The 20736-nt window shown below is 47.9% G+C and overlaps 1 protein-coding gene across 5 annotated transcripts in view; it reads left to right on the plus strand.

The window, feature by feature from the left end:
* Nucleotides 1-19934, plus strand: part of LOC122366280 (uridine phosphorylase 1-like) — a 56702-nt gene extending 36768 nt beyond the window's left edge. For all 5 annotated transcript variants that reach the window (XM_043338347.1, XM_043338348.1, XM_043338345.1 and 2 more), the window contains exons 3-7: nucleotides 7004-7165; nucleotides 11619-11804; nucleotides 16266-16404; nucleotides 17656-17849; nucleotides 19106-19934. In XM_043338347.1, the coding sequence (XP_043194282.1) occupies nucleotides 7004-7165; nucleotides 11619-11804; nucleotides 16266-16404; nucleotides 17656-17849; nucleotides 19106-19327 (903 nt within the window). In that variant the 3' untranslated portion in view covers nucleotides 19328-19934. The remainder of the gene's footprint in view (nucleotides 1-7003; nucleotides 7166-11618; nucleotides 11805-16265; nucleotides 16405-17655; nucleotides 17850-19105) is intronic.
* Nucleotides 19935-20736: the final 802 nt, after the last annotated feature.

Here is a 20736-nt window from a genome sequence, read left to right on the forward strand (position 1 = left end):
GAGATGTCGACTAACCGCAAATAAGAAACTATCCCATATCCTTTCTCACTAGCGTCGGCAAAATGATGGAGCTCTGCTACTGCTATTTCGCCAAGAAAAGACGATTTAAAGCAGCGCCTAATCTTGAGCGTTGATAAAAGTGAAAGATGCTGGAGCCATTTATCCCATTGGTGTCGTAAGGTGGCTGGTATGTCATCGTCCCATCCTAGCCGTATTCGGCTGAGTTCCTGTAATAACACCTTCGCCACCATCAGACAAGGACTTATCAAGCCTAAGGGATCATAGACAGACGCTACGGCTGACAAAACTCCTCTTCTAGTGCGTGGCATCATTGACAGACGCCTGACGTCCACATCAAATCCAAAGGAGTCCTCTTCCACATGCCAGCAAATACCAAGCGCTCGTTCGCAGGGCAAATGATCTTTACACAAGTCCAATGATTTTACTTGCTTTGAACGATCTGATATTGGCACGGCATTTAACACTTTTCTGCTATTGCTAACTATTTTAGCCAAATGGAATCCGCCCATGCTACACAACGATCTGAGTTCTGTTATGAGTTCGACTGCCTTGTCTTCGCTGTCAACGGACTTAAGGCAATCATCGACGTAAAAATTATTGTATATAGTTTGAGAAGCTTCCTGAACGAAATAATGACCATAATCTAGAGCCGTGCGACGAAGTGCATAATTTGCGCAACTGGGGGAAGATGTAGCGCCAAAGATATGTCTTGTCATTCGATATTCTTCCGGCCGAGCGTTCAAATCATTGTTTGGCCACCATAAAAAGCGTAACAAGTTACGATCTTCCTCAGGGATAAGAACCATCATAAACATAGATTCTATGTCACCCATTATGGCTGTACGCTCCTCCCGGAAGCGTGTCAGGATGTCCACCAGTGCATTTGTCATATCTGGTCCTTGTAACAGCACATCATTCAGACTAATGCCTCTATAATTCGCAGCGCAATCAAAAACGATCCGTATCTTGTCTGGCTTGCGATGATGATAAACACCGTGGTGTGGCAAGTACCACGTCTTTCCTTCTGCACCCGAGTCTTCCGCAGGAACCTTCTCCGCATATCCTTTGCTGCACATTTCTTGCATTTGGGCACTGTAATTTTTGAAGAACAATTCGTCTTTAATACATTTTTTCTTTATCGATTCCAATCTTCTCTCGGCCATTACCCGATTACTAGGAAGAACTGGTTTTCCACTTCTTAATGGTAAATTTACTTGATATTTGCCATCAGCAGTTCTGGTGCACGACTTGTTGATCTGAACACACCACATCCTATCTTCGACAGATAGTCCCTTCTCTTCTGTCGCTAAGTTGTCAATAATGTTATCCCATTCCTGGGACACCCACAAACTGTTAACACTCGGACCTGTTCCATGTCCAATTCCACTGAGAATCCAGCCGAATCTAGTCTTAATGGCAAATGGCCCACCATTTCGACTGTTGACAACTTGAAGTGGTTCCATTGCTAGAGCAGCATTGCTTCCCAGCAACAGCCCTATTTCCCCTTCTACTGGAGCTATTTCTACCCCTGCTTCATGTAAATAATGCAGGCTGGCAGTGCTCGTGGGAACATCGTTCGAACTGACGGGAATATTTTTTAATGTCAACAAAGGTGGCAATGCTAGGCAGTTGTGATCGTATATATCTTTAGCCACCATCCCTCTAATCACATAACTTGTCAACTGAGTTCGCTGTTGTACTGTAGACAAGGTCATTGTCGTTGATTCTGTCGGATTGCAGCCTAGCTGATCTAGAAGTTGATGCGAGCAAAATGAATGTGTGGATCCAGAATCCAAAAAGGCATTGGTTTTTACAGTCTTCCCTCCTAAAGTTACCAACAGTGGAACAACATGTAATTTGGAACCATGTACCGACACGGAAGTAGAACAAGTGTGCAGCGACATCGCTTCATCCCTCTTGGCCCCGGCTTCTTTTCTATGCAAGGATGTGGGATGTCGTCTGTTACAAATGCGACACGTCTTCCTTTGCGCGCATGTGGCTGACATATGTCCGCGCTGCAAACAACCATAGCATAGGCCATGTTGCATTACAAATCGTTGTTTTTCTTGAGTAGGACGATCACCCAGTGCGCTGCAATCAGCGATGTCATGCGCCTTATTGCAAAATACGCAGTGCATGCTTGGTGATGAACTGCCCGCAGACGTCTTAGGGATCTTTGATGGCACATTGCTGTCACAATAATAGCTGGACGATGGACATGATGGCGGAAGAAATAAATGTTTCCCATACCAGTGATTTCCCGCTATTCTCGCCATTTTTTCAATAAATAGCACAAAATCTTCGAAATTTGGGATTCTACTCTGAGTTTCTTCTGTAAAATCCGCAACATCACGCCATTTATCAGCAATGTCGATAGGAAACCGCCGTAGAATATGTCGTATGGTGCTAGCGTCCACCTCTGCCATGCCATGGGGAATGCTTTTTAGCGAGTTGAGACACCCTCTCAAGAATATAGCAAATTCGTCTAACCCATTTACGTCATCAGATTGAATGATAGGCCAATTAATAATTGTAGCGACCAGCGATGAAACCACCTTTGTTTTATCACCATACCTCTTATCCAAAAGGCGACGCGCCTCCATGTAACCTTCATCCGGTGGCAGATGCAGGCATGTTTTGACGATGTCATTTGGCTTCCCAGTGGTAAGTTGCTCCAAGTAGTACAATTTTCATCATCAACATCAGTCTTCGACGCTATGTTGCTTTCAAACTGTCTCAAAAAACTTCCATATTTCATTACATCACCATCGAAAGTGTCCATATTCAGTTTTGGTAGATGCATCCGTCTGAACACTTCGCAGGGATCATTCATCTGGGGTACTTTCGTATGGGGCTTAGGATTCGAAACAGCCGGCTCGCTCTGGTCGGTTACGTCGCTTGTTTCGCATTTTCGTTTCGTTAACAATGGTTTGGGGCTACTTTCATATTTTGTAAAGACTGCCTGTTCAGCTTTGGATTGTTGAATTTGCATCTCAAGATTTAATTCTGACAGTTCCATTTCCCGTTCACTTATCTGCTTTTACAATGCATTTCTTTTTTTTGTCAACTCTAATCTTGCTTCCAGACCTGCTGTTCTAGCTTCTTCGATGACAGACGAGCACAATTTCTTCCCAGATTGAGATACGGGAGTGCTACAGTGGTATTTCGATGACGTTTGTGATGCACTGTCGCCAGGCAAAACTTCATCACAAAGTACGTCTGAATTTTCAAGAATTTCTGAAAGGGCTTCCATGATCTTCTGGTCTAATTTAGCACGATCGGCCAGGCACAAATGTTCCATGGTTAAGGTATCTCGATAAACGAAGGTTACTGAACTGTTATCTGTACAATGTTACGTATTAAAACTGTTACCGCCGTAGGCCAACAATAACAAAAAGAACATCTGAAATGAAAACGCAATATATTTGGATACTGGTTTTAATAGTAACAGAAGTCGCCTAGACGGGTAACATGAACTAAAACAAAGTCAAATCAATTCAAAAAACGACCATCTATCGAACAAGTAAAAGCAAATAAAAACATGAAACAAATTTTGAATTATCTGAACTCTCATTCACGTGACCATTTCTCGGTGATATTTCCAGAGTTGAAAACGTTTTGAAAACCGTTCAATGACATATTCAGTTTATGTTCGATCCTTCGTACGAATTCGGTATTTCAATTCGATGGGAAGCTTGATCGTTTCCGTTCGTTTTCTTCGTTTTTCGTTCGGAATTTCCAAAGCTCAGCTTCTCAAACGTTGTAAGTTGTAATGCTGTGCTAGCAGCGCTAACAATGCAGTTACCTGCTACTATCACTGCACAAAACAGAGCAGAAAACATCAGTTGATCAAACACAAGATACAACAGAAGTTTACAACATAGGGCTGCCGAACCTGCTTCCTCCCACCACAGTTGATGCCATTTCCTAGCCTGGCTTGATGTGAGCACTGAATAGCTGCTTTGTCTAATTACAGCTCACTACCATTCAACTTAAACTACTATCTTTAAAGTAAGAGTGACAGCGTTCAGTGTTCATAGCAGCTCGACAGACGACAGACAACAAACATCTTGACAAACCAACCAGTATTTGATTTGGCTAATGATTTATGTGCTTGTTGTATCATGGCCAAACTACTTTAACAGCAATAATCCCTGTTTCATCTTGATCTTGCTTTTATTTCCATTTGAACTCAGATCTTGAAACAATCATCTGAAGTGATATCATATACTGGCTTCTGTTTCTCTTGAAAGAAAGTTAAAACAACAATGATAAACTAAGGCAGGAGATGTGAGTTGTGGCAGTAGATTTTTGATTCAACATATGTCAACCTTATATTGCTTGAGACCTCTGTGACAGACAAACAAATATTTATGGTTTTTTGATAGTTTGGATTCTTGGCTTGATTTAGCAGATCAGCTGTGAACCTTGACTTCGAAATCACATAAATGTCATGGTACCCGAACGAATCCTCGCATGACATTTCTTCGTAGCACAATTTTTCGTCCGCATTTCTTCGTCTACAAATCTTCGTCGGTGCATTTATTTGTCCCTCAATGCTTGCTTTTGCATATAGGTATTTGCGTTGAAGAAGAAATGCGAGCCGATTTTCATATACCCTGATGCGAGACAAAGTAATGCGATACGAATAAATGCCCTGACGAAGATTTGCAGACGAAAAATTGCGATACGAAGAAATGTCATTAGAAGAATTGTCCTGGAATCCTTTATTGGCCATCATATATTGACCTTGATAAGATAAACGCATCATTCGCGCAATATTTGTCGCACTTTGATACCAAACTATTGCTTCCAAATGCCGACGTAAAGAAAACCTTTACGTGACGTCATAGAAACAGCGGAGTTCCCAAAAAGTAAACAAAAATAAAAGTCTTATATCTCGAAAACGGGTGAATATTTTCCGGTAAAATTTGGTAGATGCTCATTTTCGCTCTTTGTGATTCACGCTACATCACTTTTATGCCAGTTCATTAACTTTTTTGAAGGTGGGAGGGTCCCTTTAAATGTGCGTTTACCGAGAATAGATAAAAAAGAGGTATGTACGTAAGTACTAAGTAATGCCACCATTAACACTTGCCGACTCGTCCAGTGCATCAGCTGGACTGGCCACTCGGCCACCTTTCCGTGTTGTTTGTCTGACTGTGTGTGTATATGTTCCGCCGTCAGTACGTGTGTATAGGTTTATCTGACTGCATGTGTATGCTCCGCCGACAGTACGTGTGTATAAGTTTATATGACTGTGTGAGTATGTTCCGCCGGCAGTACGTGTGTATGGGTTTATCTGACTGTGTGTGTATGTTCCGCCGGCAGTACGTGTGTATGGGTTTATCTGACAGTGTGTGTGCTCTGCCGGCAGTACGTGTGTAATGTGTATGGGTTTATCTGACCGTGTGTGTATGTTCCGCCGGCAGTACGTGTGTATGGGTTTATCTGACTGTGCGTGTATATGTTCCGCCGGCAGTACGTGTGTATGGGTTTATCTGACTGTGTGTGTGTTCCGCTGGCAGTAGGTACGTGTTTGTGGGTTTATATGACTGTGTGTGTTTCGCCGGCAGTACGTGTGTATGAGCTTATCTGACTGTGTGTGTGCCCTGCCGGCAGTACGTGTTTGTGGGTTTATCTGACAGTGTGTGTGTGCTCTGCCAGCAGAACGTGTGTATGGGTTTATCTGACTGTGTGTGTATGTTCCGCCGGCAGTAGGTACGTGTTTGTGGGTTTATCTGACAGTGTGTGTGTGTGTTCCGCCGGCAGTAGGTACGTGTGTATGGGTTTATCTGACTGTGTGTGCCCTGCCAGCAGTACGTGTGTATGAGTTTATCTGACTGTATGTGTGCCCTGCCAGCAGTACGTGTGTATGGGTTTATCTGACTGTGTGTGTATGTTCCGCCGTCAGTACGTGTGTATAGGTTTATCTGACTGTGTGTGTATGTTCCGCCGGCAGTACGTGTGTATGGGTTTATCTGACTGTGTGTGTATGTTCCGCCGGCAGTAGGTACGTGTTTGTGGGTTTATCTGACAGTGTGTGTGTGTGTTCCGCCGGCAGTAGGTACGTGTGTATGGGTTTATCTGACTGTGTGTGCCCTGCCAGCAGTACGTGTGTATGAGTTTATCTGACTGTATGTGTGCCCTGCCAGCAGTACGTGTGTATGGGTTTATCTGACTGTGTGTGTATGTTCCGCCGTCAGTACGTGTGTATAGGTTTATCTGACTGTGTGTGTATGTTCCGCCGGCAGTACTTGTGTATGGGTTTATCTGACTGTGTGTGTATGTTCCGCCGGCAGTACGTGTGTATGGGTTTATCTGACTGTGTGTGTATGTTCCGCCGGCAGTACGTGTGTATGAGTTTATCTGACTGCGTGTGTGCTCTGCCGGCTTTACGTGTGTATGGGCTTATCTGACTGTGTGTGTACATATGTTCCGCCGGCAGTACGAGTGTATGACTATGGGTTTATCTGACAGTGTGTGTATGTTCGCCGGCAGTACGTGCGTATGGGCTTATCTGACCGTGTATGTATGTTCCGCCGGCAGTACGTGTGTATGAGTTTATCTGACTGTGTGTGTGCCCTGCCGGCAGTACGTGTGTATGGGTTTATCTGACTGTGTGTGTAGTGTATGTTCCGCCGTCAGTACGTGTGTATGGGTTTATCTGACTGTATGTATGTTCCGCCGGCAGTACGTGTGTATGGGTTTATCTGACTGTGTGTGTATGTTCCGCCGGCAGTACGAGTGTATGACTATGGGTTTATCTGACAGTGTGTGTATGTTCGCCGGCAGTACGTGCGTATGGGCTTATCTGACCGTGTATGTATGTTCCGCCGGCAGTACGTGTGTATGAGTTTATCTGACTGTGTGTGTGCCCTGCCGGCAGTACGTGTGTATGGGTTCATCTCACTGTGTGTGTATATTCCGCCGACAGTACGTCTGTATTGGTTTATCTGACTGTGTTATGTTCCGCCGGCAGTACGTGTGTATGGGCGGCACGCCGCGCCGCATGGAGCAGTTTGCCCGCTTCCTGATGGACGAGATCGGGTACGAGCTGCCGACGGGCGCGCAGCTGAGCGACATCTCGCAGCTCTCCTACCGCTACAGCATGTACAAAGTCGGCCCCGTGCTCTCCGTCAGCGTGAGTAGCGGGTCCGTCAGCTCACCCCGCCGAGCTGACGTCTTCACTCTTCAGATCTGCATGATTGGTTCACGTCAGAGGCGGATCCAGCTCAGAGTTTTTTTTGGGGGGGGGGGGCAAACCATAACAATTTATCGATTCTTTCCAAGCATCGTCCATAGGCGTAATGTTAAAATTATGCCGTTTGGGGGGGGGGGCAAATGCCCATTTTGCCCCCCCCCCCCTGGATCCGCCACTGGTTCACGTCGCTTGATACCGAAAGCTGAAACAAGCTCGCTTTCTGTCTGGAAATGTCATAAGATGTCTGACGTATAGTTGACAGGTTTTGAGTACCTAGGCACTACAAAGAGAAATAGAAAATAGCACTTATTTGGCGCCTGGACTGCCCAGTAACGGGGGACGGTACTGAATACTGATGCCATAGGCGGCGGAACGGGGAGGGCACAGGGGCACCGTGCTCCACTTTGATTTAGGTATTTTAACATTAGCCCTATGGGCGTTGCATGGAAAAAATGGGACCAAAAGTCGGCAGTGCCCCCCCCCCCCCCCCCTTAATTGAAGGTGTTCCGCCGGTACTGACTGATGCAACATCCATCGTTCTTGTCGGTAAGGGAACTGCTATCTCAGTGTTAACCGCCCCTCCCGAGCGCTGGCATTCACTGCATTGATTCGTCACGAAGAAAGGCCAGTGGAATGGCTGACACATCGTGAATCTAGCTCACACGATTCCAACCTACATACTCGGCTTCCGAGCTGTGAAGGCAGTTTCGTGTTTGTCTGTCGGGGTGCTGAGACAGCTTTACGTTCCCTTTCTGCACGGTGCTCAGACGGCTGTGTGGGGCGTGGCTGTCTGCTGAGTCTACTGAAGCGGCTTCATGGCTGTGTTCTGGGTAGCCGGAGGGAGCCTGTTTGTTCCGGGTTGCCGAGCTGAATCCATATTCATGTCTCAGACTACCGAGGCTCATATTTCCCTGTCGTGTTTAAGACGGCTCAGCTCAGTGTTCCCGCGGGGCTACTAAAACGCCTGCCTAGCAGTAGTCTCCCTGGTCACGTGCAGCTGGTGGCGACAGGCGACTTCTACCCGGTGCGGTGTCGCCTGTGCCAAAAGCCGAGCCGATCTGTGCCAAAAGTGACGTCAGCTGTAGCGCCAGCGTCATCGATTGTGACTCACTGACAGACCGTGTAAACACGTCAGAGCAGCCAGAGGGCTTTTAGCAAATTGTTTTACACCAGATAAGCCACCACACCACTCTTTTCTATGAAGAAAAAGATTGGCGGCTCGATCGTTGTTTTGTCTACCATGAACATATCAAGCTTCCCCGAAGTTGATGTAAGCTCATGTTAACTGTCAAGACTGAGTAGTGGTTATCTCTAGGCGAAGAACATTAGTTATCCGTTTGCCCGTTTTGTCATAATCCATAAATTCGGTAGGAAAAATTCTTAGTTTTTTAGTATATGCTTTTTGAAGTATATTCCAAGCACTAGATAGGTTATTATTACGGAGCGAGCGAAGCGAGCGTAGTCTTTCCTTAGAAACGGAAATTTCTGAGTATGAGCGGCCGGCCGTGGTCACGCTTTTGGGAGGCTTATATCTCAGCAACCACTTGACCGATTTACACGCGGTAATTTTTGTAGGGTAGCTTCATTCCTTCTTCCAAGTATTGGACTATTCCTGATGCATGTGGGTGACCCCTTATGCACGTGCCACGTGCAAAACGAAGAGGTGTCCGTTTTGTAATTGTTGCAATATCTCGGTTACTACTTGGCCGATTGCGCTGAAAGTTGGCATGTAGGTAGGCACCCACTAGGCACTGCATATCCATGTGCCACAGTTGGGGTGCTGCTGCACGTGCGCACGTGCAGGGGTCGTTTCCAGATCTCGAGAACGGCTCGACCGATTGCGCTCAAATTTGGTACACAGTTAGGGACCAGTTAGTAGGGTGCCGTGCACAATTCAGTTGGGACCCATTTTGCACGTGCGCACGTGCAGGGTGCCGCTTCCAGATCTCGAGAACGGCTGGGCCAATTGTGCCCAAATTTGGCACATCGCTAGAGACCGGTTAGTAGGGTGCCGTGCACAAGTCAGTTGGAGGTACCCCCTCGCAATTTCGCACGTGCAAGGCCCACCCTCTCGCTCGCTCCGTTAATCGCCCCCAAAGGCGTTATACTGGTGTCATATGCTATTAGGATCGACAAAAGGATCGTCAGCTCTATTTTCCTCCGTGTATGATGCATCTGAGCTAGGCGTAACTCGTGTCTGCTAACAATATGACACTCCAGGCCCTTGTGTGCTATCTGTGTCGTGTTCCTTCCGGCCGGCCGGCTGCCCATTCCCCCCCCCCCCCCCCCCATTCCCCGGCTCTCGGACTGATAGTGAGCTGACTACTGCACCGATCGGCCGCCCCCCCCCCCGCCCCCGACTCTCAGACCGACCTCTGTATCGAACGTCTGCCGACTCCGGCGCGTGGTACTGCGCCACCAGTACATGCATAATGCATAGGTACTGCATCATATTGCATAATGCTCACCATAGTAGATGCTCACCATAGTAGATATGAAAGAGGCATAGGGAGCGGGTGCTCATAGGATGCTGCCTCTTCTCAGTGTCATATGACGGTCATATCTGTTCTTGAATGCGTTGATGCTTGGACTCAGTACCACATGTTCAGGAAGTTGGTTCCACTGGTCCACAACTCTTGAGGAGAAAAATTGATTGCGTCTGTGCAGCCGATGCCTTGGCTTTTGCAGTCTGAGAGCATGTCCTCGTGTCCTTTCCCTGTTTGTACTGGTCTCTAGTTTCAAAAACTCTTCTCCAGCATTCACCTTGTCATGTCCATGGATCAGCTTGTAGACTTCAATCATGTCCCCTCTAACCCTTCGATCTGCCAGTGATGTCAGTTTCAGTTGGTCTAAACGATCTTGGTAAGGGAGATTGGCGAGTTCAGGTACAAGTTTTGTCGCTCTCCTTTGGATCCTCTCCAACCTGCTGACATCCTTTTGGAGAAACGGGGACCAAGCTTGGATGGCATATTCCATGTGAGGGCGTATCAGTGTTCTGTAAATTGGCAGGAACATTTCCTTGTCCATGAAGGTGAATGTCCTCTTCACTCTTCCCAGCATGGAGTTCGCTGCAGCTGCCGCTCTCGTCACCTGCTCTGATACTTTGAGGTCTGGCGTTATTGTGATTCCCAGGTCCTTTTCTTTAATGGTTGAGGTAAGAGTGGTGTCCCCCATTGAGTAGGTGTACAGTGGATTTTTTGTCCCGAAATGCATCACCTTGCATTTGTCTTCATTGAAGGTAAGCAGCCATTTCTTGGTCCACTGTTGCAGCCTGTCAATATCTTCCTGGAGGACAATCTGGTCATCAGGGCTTCTTATCCTTCGGTAAACTTTGGCATCATCTGCAAAAAGTTTTCCAGGTGACTGGAGGCCCTCCAGGAGATCGTCAATGTAGATCAGAAATAGGGTTGGGCCCAGGACACTACCCTGTGGCACTCCACTCCAAACCTCTCTCCATCCTGAGTGGCAACCTTGCACTGCCACCCTCTGCTCACGTCCAATCAAGAAGTCTGTTATCCAGTGCAGAATTTGTCCGTCCAAGCCCATTCTCCGTACCTTAGCAATGAGGTGCTGGTGTGGGACAGTGTCAAATGCCTTGCGGCAGTCAAGGTACAGGGTATCCACGCATTCCCCCTCATCAATAGCATTCTCAACATCATAAAGGTACTCAAACATTTGAGTCAGGCATGATTTGTTTGACCGAAAACCATGCTGCTGTTGGCTAAGCAGGTCGTTTGTCTCAAGATGGTTAACAATCTTCTGCCTAATCAGCTTCTCCATGATCTTACAGGGCACTGAGGTCAAACTAACAGGTCGGTAGTTCAGTGGATCAGATCGGTTCCCCTTTTTGAAGATGGGTGTTACATTTGCCCTCTTCCAGTCCTTAGGCAAGCGACCTGACTCAATTGAGCGAGAGAAGATGATGGACAGTGGCACTGCAAGGCTAGTGGCACATTCCTTGAGCACAATGGGGTGTACTCCATCTGGGCCAGGTGCTGATGGTGTCTTTTGTTTAAGCAGTAAAGCCCTTACCTCCACTGGGTCAATGATACACTGCTCCAGCTTGTCATCCAGAACTGTCTCCAATGTTGGTGGTTCTGTCCCCTCTGATTTCTTGAAAACCTGCTGAAATCGTCGATTCATCACCTCACAGGTTTCATTCATGCTAGTTGTCATCTCCCCATTTTCCTTCTTTACAGTCAGCACTTCTTCCTTTATTGTCATCTTGCTCCTGGCATGCTCATTGCACATTGATCTATTTTCGGTCATTCAAGCATTAAAATCTGTCATGCTCAAAGTAAGGTACCTATTACCATAGCATCTTTTATGCCCGATTGTTTGCTTTCAGCTTTGGTGCCACAATATCTGTGACGTTCCAATTATCTATCGGCAGCACGGCATGGGTATTCCCAGCGTGGGGATCCTGCTGCACGAGATGATCAAGCTGATGTACCACGCCAAGGTGAAGGACCCGACGTTTTTCCGCCTGGGCACGTGCGGCGGCATCGGCATCCCCGGCGGCAACCTGGTCATCAGCGAGAGCGCCGTCGACGGCATGATGAACCCCTACCTGGAGCTGGTGAGTCACGAATACAATCATAGACATGTTTCTTATATAACACCAGTAAAACGCCTTTTGGGCGAAGAACGAGCGAGCGAGATAGTGAGCCCTGCACGTGCGGAAGGGCGAGAGGGTACTTCTAACGGGCTTGTGCAAAGCACCCTTCTAACCGGTCGCTAGCGGTGTGCCAAATTTGAACGCAATCGGCCCAGCTGTTCCTGAGATCTGGAAGCGACATCCTGCACGTGCGCACGTGCAAGCGGGGTCCAAAATGACTTTTGCACGGCACCCTACTAACCGGTCCCCAACCGTGTACCAAATTTGAGCGCAATCGGCCCAGCCGTTCTCGAGATCTGGAAACGCCCCCTGCACGTGCGCACGTGCAGTAGCACCCTAACTGCAACACATGGGAATGCATTGCCTGGTAGGTGCCTACCTGTATGCCAAGTTTCAGCGAAATCGCCCCAGTAATTACCGAGTTACTGAAATGGGAACAAATTTGGTACCTCTTCTTTTTGTATTTTGCACGTGCAGTGGGGGTCACTCACATACATCAAGAGTATCCGACCTTTGGCAGAAGGGATGCAGCTACCCTATACAAATTACCGCAAGACAATCGCTCAAGCCGCTGCTGAGATATGAACCTCTCAAAATCACTACTTTTGCAAAACTGCTTGAACACCCCTGACTTTTCACGTGGCACGTGCCACGACGGTCACTGAGATGTATCAAAAGTAGTCAATTACGGGGTAGAAGGGATGGGTCTACCCAGCAAAAAAGACCGCAGGCCAATCGGTCCAGCGGTTGCTGAGATATAAGCCTCTCAAAAGCGTTACAGGCCGGGCCGGGCCGGGCCGGGCCGCTCATACTGTGATTTTTCCGTTATATTGAAAAGACTCGCTTCGCTCGCTGCGCTCGCTCGCTCGTAATAATGCATGAGTTGGTACTTTTAAGCTATACCGAATCTGACACCTTTATTGTCCGTCCTGAAATCGGGAAATAAACGTTATGAACACGTTATGCAGCTGGGTTTAGCGTTTATTTTTTATTATAATTACTATCTTTAAATATATCTTACTGAACATCAACTACATAGCTGACCCTAAAAATGATGTGATTCTTTATGATTTGTGCTATTTTTCCAACCTATAGGAAACAAAAACTATACAAAGTTCCGCCAAAGGCTGGCCATTCAGCAGTTATCACGTTAGTCAGAGGTGGCGGAGGCGTAGGAGACGCAAGAGGCTGGTAAAATTCCACCCACCCACGTGTCCGTGCCCTCTGCGACGCTCGGGCCACTTCCGCCGTTTCCGCCCTCCACTGACGGCCAGAGAGAAGGGGGGGGGGGGCAGGGTCATCTCTGGTCCTCGCTGTAGAGTAAAATTGCCTCCCAGCCGCCTGGCCGGCTCGGTGGTGGTGTGGAGCGGCCATCAGACCCGACCTCGGCCCGGCCCGGCGCGGCGCCTTCCGCCCCGGGCCCGTGGCCATTACCTCATTACAGTAACGGCTATAGGGGCATTCCACGTCAAATCGAACAAAAATCGGCTGTTTTGCACCTTACCATCAGCGATTTCATTATAAATTTGTGAGCGAGTTCCTGTGTCGCCCCGGACATTACATTGATGTTTTTTGCACATTCTGACCACAGGTCTTCTAAATATAGGGCATCAAATTTTTACAAAATGTTGCATCTTTATATTTTTGAACGACCATAACTTTGGTTGTACTTGTTTGATTTGAATGAAATAAACCTTACTGTTTAGGTAATTTCTTAAGCATTTGTTTAGAATTGCATCGACTTAAATATATGACCTTGAAATTTGCTTAACTCTGTTCTTAAGCACAAAAATTGAAATAGCAAAAAACACGCCACCTTCGATTTGGCTCATTTTCATATATTTTATTGCCTACCATATTCTTAACAACCTGTGAAAAAATTAGAGTGGGCCATTCATAAGTTTTGAAGAAAATGGCAGATATGCAAACGTATGTTAGCACGCGCAGTGGAGGGGGAAGAGTGAATTTCGCCCCACCCCTCCTGTTTTTCGTCAATATCTCATAATATTGATGCGAAATTAATTATAGCTACCTGTCCAAAATTGAATTGCACATCTCATCGTGCAAGCAAGAAGAAAATCGGTTCACAACTGGTCTAGTAATAGCGGTGTAAAGTGAACATCCTGTCGCCGCGTCGCCGCGGCGACTCGGCAGCCGGCGCCGACCGCTACGCGCCGCCTGAATTGTAGACTGTGCCGGGACGGAACGGAACGGTTCCGTCTTTACATCGCGCTCCTTACCGCTGATTACGTTCGATTCGCGTCAAATTTTGTGAGAAGACTAAGAAATGTACAGGCAATCTTATGGTGAAAGAATTCTGAAAATAGGATGGTAAACAATTGAAATATGAACGTGTAAACACAAAATTGTGATTGCTGCGTTTTCCGCGTCGGCCGATCCCGCCTCAGCCGGCGACATGCTACTCTTAGCAGGACTCTAACTGCCATATTTATTATCGGATTAACTAGAAATTCCCCATACATACTCAAAAATGTATGTTCGTTCGTATAGTGAAGATCAAAAGACGTGAAGATATCGTTGCGTGATAATGTTTTCGTGGAATTTATTTCATGATGCATTTCCACACGGCTCAAAATTCACCGCAAAATACCGTTTGCCTGAGACACTTTTACAATGGAACGTGAATGCTTGACTACGATGACTATGCATTTCCATTCTCGCAAAGTTTGGGATATCACTAATCAGCAATCATTCATTTCAGAAAGTGTACACAAGCAAGCATGTCTTGACTCTGTCTTTCAAGGTCACGCGCGGTTGCGTGATGTTGATGCATGAAAACGGTTTGCCGCGAAAGTTATGAATGGCCCACTCCAATTTTTTCACAGATGGTTTAGAACATTGTGACGGACATAATATGTAAAAATTACCCAAATCGAAGGTGGCGTGTTTTTTGCTATTTAAATTTTTCTGTTTTAATTCAAGGTCAAATGCATTTCAAGGTCACTTCAATTTAATTTTATAATTAAAAATCAAAGCCTTATCAATTGCCTACAAGACCCTGTTAATATCATTTTGATACCAGAAAAGGAACCAGAGTTATAAGCATTTAAAAAAATGATGTGTGGCATTTTTGGCTATATTCGATGACCTATATCTCGGCGATACGTTATCAAATTTCGAAAATATTATACGTAACTCAGTTTTGAACCATGCGCAGTCTGCCTACAAATTTTCAGAAAAATCAAAGGGGATGACGGATTTCGGTGTTTGATTTGACGTGGAATGCCCCTATAGTGACCCGGCGGGTGTTCAGGGTATCCTTCAGGACATGTCCTTCCCAGCTGGCCCAGTAACAGTTACAGCTCGCTAGAGGCGGTACGGCGCAATCTAGGTCCAGACGAGCAGGATTATATTACTCGTCCGGGTAAAATAATGCTGAGGAATGTGCCTATTGCCTACTGCTACTCTAAGCGCTATGAAGTTGCAAGTGCAGTAGGACCGTCTAACTGTCACTGCAGCTGTCTGTGCTCTGTCTTTACACCGTTCGGTGTTTTAGGAACTGGAAGGGGTTTCATATATGAACATTGAACATTGAAAAGCGCCCGGCGGTCATCGATCAAATTTTGGCCTAACTTTAATTCTGCGACCTTTCTGGGACGGCTGGTTGTGAAAGTCCAGTGATGAAGCCCGTTTGGGAAAATTACCCGTGCCTCCACCGGCCAGAACTGACCTAAATGCGCACTACCCCTCGGGAGTAACTACGTTACGGGCGTGTCCCGCGGACCGTTTCCTGGAATGTGATGAGTGATGCTTGTATATCTGAGCAGCTGGTAAATGCCGCGCTTGGAGGTCCCATTGCGTCCGGGGTAAATACACAGAGTAAGAGGGGCGTGCTCTTCCGGGAGGTGGCGCGAGCGGCTGAGGGGAGAGGGCTGTCGCCCTGACTAGTTGACTGCTCCTCCAAATTTATACGACAGGGGGTTGGAACGGTGCTTTTTGCAGAGGACGGCAGCGTGATGGAAAACAAATAATGGAATTGATGGAATTCATGTTTGAGGGCGGAGGGGGGGGGGGGGGGCAGTGCTGGGAATGCTGTTGAAATGCGTGACCCATGTTAGGTATATGTCTTATGATGCGAGTGCGACATCGATGTGCTTTTATATTCGTCATCCGATACTGGGAAGGGCCATTGGCATACGGGACGCATATGACGTTACGTCCGTGTTTCGCCTGGTGTGATGCCTGGTGTGATGTGTGACTCATGTGTGGTGTTCTATGATATCTGATGTAACACTCTGCCTTGGTGTATTGCCCGTCAGCCGGTACTGGGGAAGCTGCTGGCCGCCTGACGTAGATACTATAACGTCAGCTATGGTGTGTTGTCCGTCAGCCTGATGTAGGGAGCTGCTGTGACGTCTGGTGTACTTGTTATAACGTCTGTTTTGCTGTGCTACCTTTCAGCCTGTACTGGGTAAGCTGCTGCGCCGACCGGCCGTGCTGGACAGGCAGCTAGCCGAGGACCTGAAGGCGCTGCACATGCCGGACGACAAGTGGGACACCTACATCGGCCGCACCATGTGCACCACAGACTTCTACGAAGGTCAGTCCTCTGCCACAGGTTCCTGGGGACTGGCTGCCGAGTGGGGACGGCTGTAATGGAGCGCTAATATATGACGGTGAATTTCGGTTGTAAAAGGGGAGCAAAAATATGAACAGCGTCGATTATATGTATTGGGACAATAATGTTGACTAGCAATAGTCCAGGCAACAACGAAATTATGTGTAGAGGGTAATGATGGAGCGATAATATTTGGAGTAGTTATATTCCAAAAGTCATGAGATGCTAATATTGGCCCATTAGGACTCACTAATGTCGCGATGCATGATAGTATGACGGTAAATAATACACGGGTACACCATTTCGTATTTAGTAGTTTGATGGAAACAGTGAAACGGTACGCTGCTCATTATTACCATGAACTAAGCGGAACGGACCTATTTTGGGACGGTAATGATGAGACTGTAAATGTTGAGGAGGAAGTAGTGGGACGGAAATGTTGAAACGGATATCGGACTGCATGATGCAAGCTGTTAAGCGGTAAATGTTGCAACAAAAATGTCGTGACTGAAGTGTTGGGAAAGTAGTGATAGTTAGTAGTGGCATGGGTAACGCTGGCCCGTATGCAGGGCCACTCATAAATGCGTAGATGGACAGAGTAGAGGTTCAGGTCACCAAGCTTTTATATGTATAACAAGAAGCATCGGGACAATTTATCATATTTCTGCTTATGAGTTCTGGTAGATAAACTAAAAATGCTTGATCCCGGATCCGACGTTTAAAGATCGAGGCAGAAGTTTTATTCGGCAATCGGCATAAAACACATGAGGACCAGTACAAACTGCAGGCCAGCTTAGACCGGAGCTGCGCCGGCCCCTCCGTGTGTGATTAATAGCCACCACCTGTGTGTCATGTGCCGTGTAAAGTGGCCTGGGGAGGGACGGCAGGGCCCCGCCGGCCGTCACACCTGCACAGCAAGAGTTAGGTATTAGTAGATGAGGTATTATCCACAGCTGGTTGCCGCTTGTAACGTGACGACTGACGACCCGAATCGTTCATGCATTAATTGCCCTTTTGAAAGGACCTACGAACTCCCCAGTAGTGAGCCTGAACAACGTTGCCTTAGCTCGTCCTACATAACACAAGAGTTAAAAGATCGGCAATGCTGTTGCAGTTGCTCAGAAAAAGCTGACTTACGAAGACACCGGCCCCATTCATTTACTTATGACCGCAGCGGGGCGGGTGTGGAGGGTGACCCCCTACTGACCCCATCCCTTTCGTCCCCTCACCCAGGTCAGGGCCGGCTGGACGGCGCCTTCTGCGACTACACCGAGCAGGACAAGCTGAACTTCCTGAAGAAGATCCACGCTGAGGGCATCATCAACATGGAGATGGAGTCGCTGATGTTCGCCGCGCTGTGCCACCACGCCGGCATCCGCGGCGCCGTCGTCTGTGTCACTCTGCTGGACCGGCTCAAGGGCGACCAGGTAGGACTGACGGAAGGGGGGTCAGGTATGACTGAAAGGAGCTCGAGGTATGAGCGGTTCGAGGGGACCAGGTATGAGTGGCTCAAGGGCGACCAGGTGGGACTGACGGAAGGGGGACTAGGCATGACTGAAAGGGGACCAAGTAGCTAAGCAGGTGGCTGAACGGGAGCAGCTCGAGGGGAGTAAGTAGGGTGAACTTCCTAAAAAAGATCCACTCGGCTGCAGTAATGCTTATGCATTTGATGAAAGAGTAACACTGAAGGGTGCAATATTCTCATGGGATATCGCACAGTGAGTGAAGGAACACCAAATGGTGCGATTTTTGCTGGCGTGCCCCTGAGCGCCTCGCAGCCCCTGGTAGCGCCGGTATAACGGTCTCAGGAGGAGGGGGGGGGGGGGCGGCAGTCCGCTGTCCGACGGCCGGAGACGACGAACGGAGGCCCCCCGGGATCTCGGCTCCCGTGGTAGCGATACGGGGTGGTTTTACATAGTCGTCTGATGCTGACGTCTCTATAAACAAGACCTAGCGGTGTCACTTTGCCGCTACGTTCATGGTCAGCGCTGAATTAGGTAAACGTGTGAGTTTGTTTTTCTTGAATTCTCTGAAAGCTGACAAGGTTAAACTGACATTAACACAGACACTGACGACAATATTTATGTCATTCTGCTCGTGGTAGCTAGTAATAAAAAGGGACATTCGTTCAGGGACATTGTTTTTAGACAGACGGAGAGCGTGAGGCAGACGGGAAGCGTTTTAAATCTAAACATACGTGGTAGGCAAGTGTCATTTTAAGTGCACTTTATTGTGTTTGGAAGATCCGTCAGTCAGAAGTAATGTTACCTGCTCTTGGAAAGTTGAAAACGGCAGAGCTTTGAGATGTAGTTTATGTTTTTTTTTACCTCGGCTAACCTGTTATCACTCACGCACTGACCCTCTTAACCCTACTGATCGCTATTGACAGGTCCAGGCCGACCTCTGTTGACCTAAGCCTGCCCCTGGAAAAATCTTACTAACCCCGTCCGACAGCCATATTTAATCCGTGCCAACTTCTGATGATACCTGACGGTGACAACCTCTTGATTTTACGGTAACCACTGCCCCTGCCGACCCCTATCAACCTCCTCAGATTTCTGGTGCCCGTCTACCTCTGTCCACCCCTGACGACTCCCTGACCCCTGCTGATCCCCTGTCGGCCCCCGCTGACCTCAGCTGACCTCAGCTGACCCCGTGTGACCCGGCTCCGCTCGGCCGTCAGGTGGACACTGACCAGCGCACGATGCACGAGTGGCAGGAGTACCCGCAGCGGCTGGTGTCGCGCTATATCCGCCGCCAGCTGGAGCAGCACCAGGAGCCCGGCACGCCCGGCTTCCAGGCGGCGCACAACACACTCAGCCCCTGCGAGCCGGGCGTCATCCGCTCGCTGTCGCAGCTCAACCTCACCCGCCAGACCTCCGAGCAGGTCAACAGCTCAGAGTAGGTGGCGCTCGCGTCGCGCCGTCCCAGGTGGCAGCACCAGTCGCCGCTTTATCAGAGTTCTCAGTGTGGGGCGATCGGCTGCCTTGGTGTTAGATGCCAGCTTCTTATTTGATTCGTGGGTGAGTTTTGATAGTGTTGAGCAACATCAAAGAACATTGAAAGAACAAGATGTTCTTCCAAAGTTAAAACTTCCAGCAAGATGGACGGTGAAGGTTTAGGCACTGAGTGTTTGCATGTGATATGCAATCAAGAGCGTAATCAGATGCAACTGGCAAGTCCCGTGTTCGAAGTGTAGGTTCGCAGGTGCAGTTTTACTGTACATGAGCCAGGGGCTTTGATAGTAATCAGCTTCATTCCCTCGATATGTCCTATTTATGTTGTAGAATATGGGGTTTAGCTTCACGTGCTCGCATATCGACGTAAGACGCGCTTTCATTGTTTCTAAGTGCATTCTTTTAAGTGTCACCGTTGCATTCCTTCGAGGGCAATAGCCACTGGCTGTATACGTACCGGGTAAGACGCGTATCGCCGTCGTTTCGTTATTCCTGAACTGTTTGTGAGCGTGTGAGAGAATAAAGTTATTAGTGTAAAATAAAGTACTGCATACAGTGCACAGTTTGTGAGTGTGCAATAGGCGACGAAGAAACGCGCAGTTGTCTAACGATTTAACATGTTAACAGCTACCTATCATTCATATATTTTTAGCGCACACTAGGCATCTGCACGGCTATCAAGTAGTTTCACGAAAACCACAACCGAACAGATTTATGCGTTCGATAATGTTAATCGATCGTATAAAACCGTTTACGACTGCGTTTACGACTCGACGAGGGCCCCCGATATTTTTGTTCCTACTACGAAATCTGATCAGCTGTCAAAAAAACCTGTGAGTACATGAGTGGCAGCACGCACGACGTCCGCGTCGCCCGCATGCCTGCACGCCTGGACTGCGGCGTGCCGCTGCTGGGGCGGGCGGGTCGGCGGCCTGTCCTCGGCGCGACCCGTCTGTCAGCCCCTGCTAGACCGTCTGTCAGCGGCGTGTGACTGACGCCGCGTGACAGGTAACCCCCGACATTACCTCCCGGCCGCAGCAGCCACAGGGGGAGGAGGGCTAATATGGATCTATGGTGGCGAGATCTGCACGCCAGCCGGCGGAGCGGGCCTAATATAACACTGGCTATCACTGGCTGTTTATTGCTAGCAAGATTAAGGGGAAATAAGGAGACTGCGGACTGTGGGGGTCCGTGGGGCGGCGAGATTATGGGAGTAGACGGAAAACAGTACAACAGTGTTTGAGAAAGGTAAACGGGGTGGCTGTGCCAATACAGTCTGGCTTGCTCTAGTGACCCGAGGAATTGTGAGGCTCTGAGAACGTTTATTGATTATGTATAGTGTATCAACGCTACAGTG

The sequence above is a fragment of the Amphibalanus amphitrite genome, unplaced genomic scaffold (genome assembly GCF_019059575.1).
Source record: "Amphibalanus amphitrite isolate SeventyFive unplaced genomic scaffold, NRLGWU_Aamphi_draft 000794F_arrow, whole genome shotgun sequence".
NCBI lineage: Eukaryota > Metazoa > Arthropoda > Thecostraca > Balanomorpha > Balanidae > Amphibalanus > Amphibalanus amphitrite.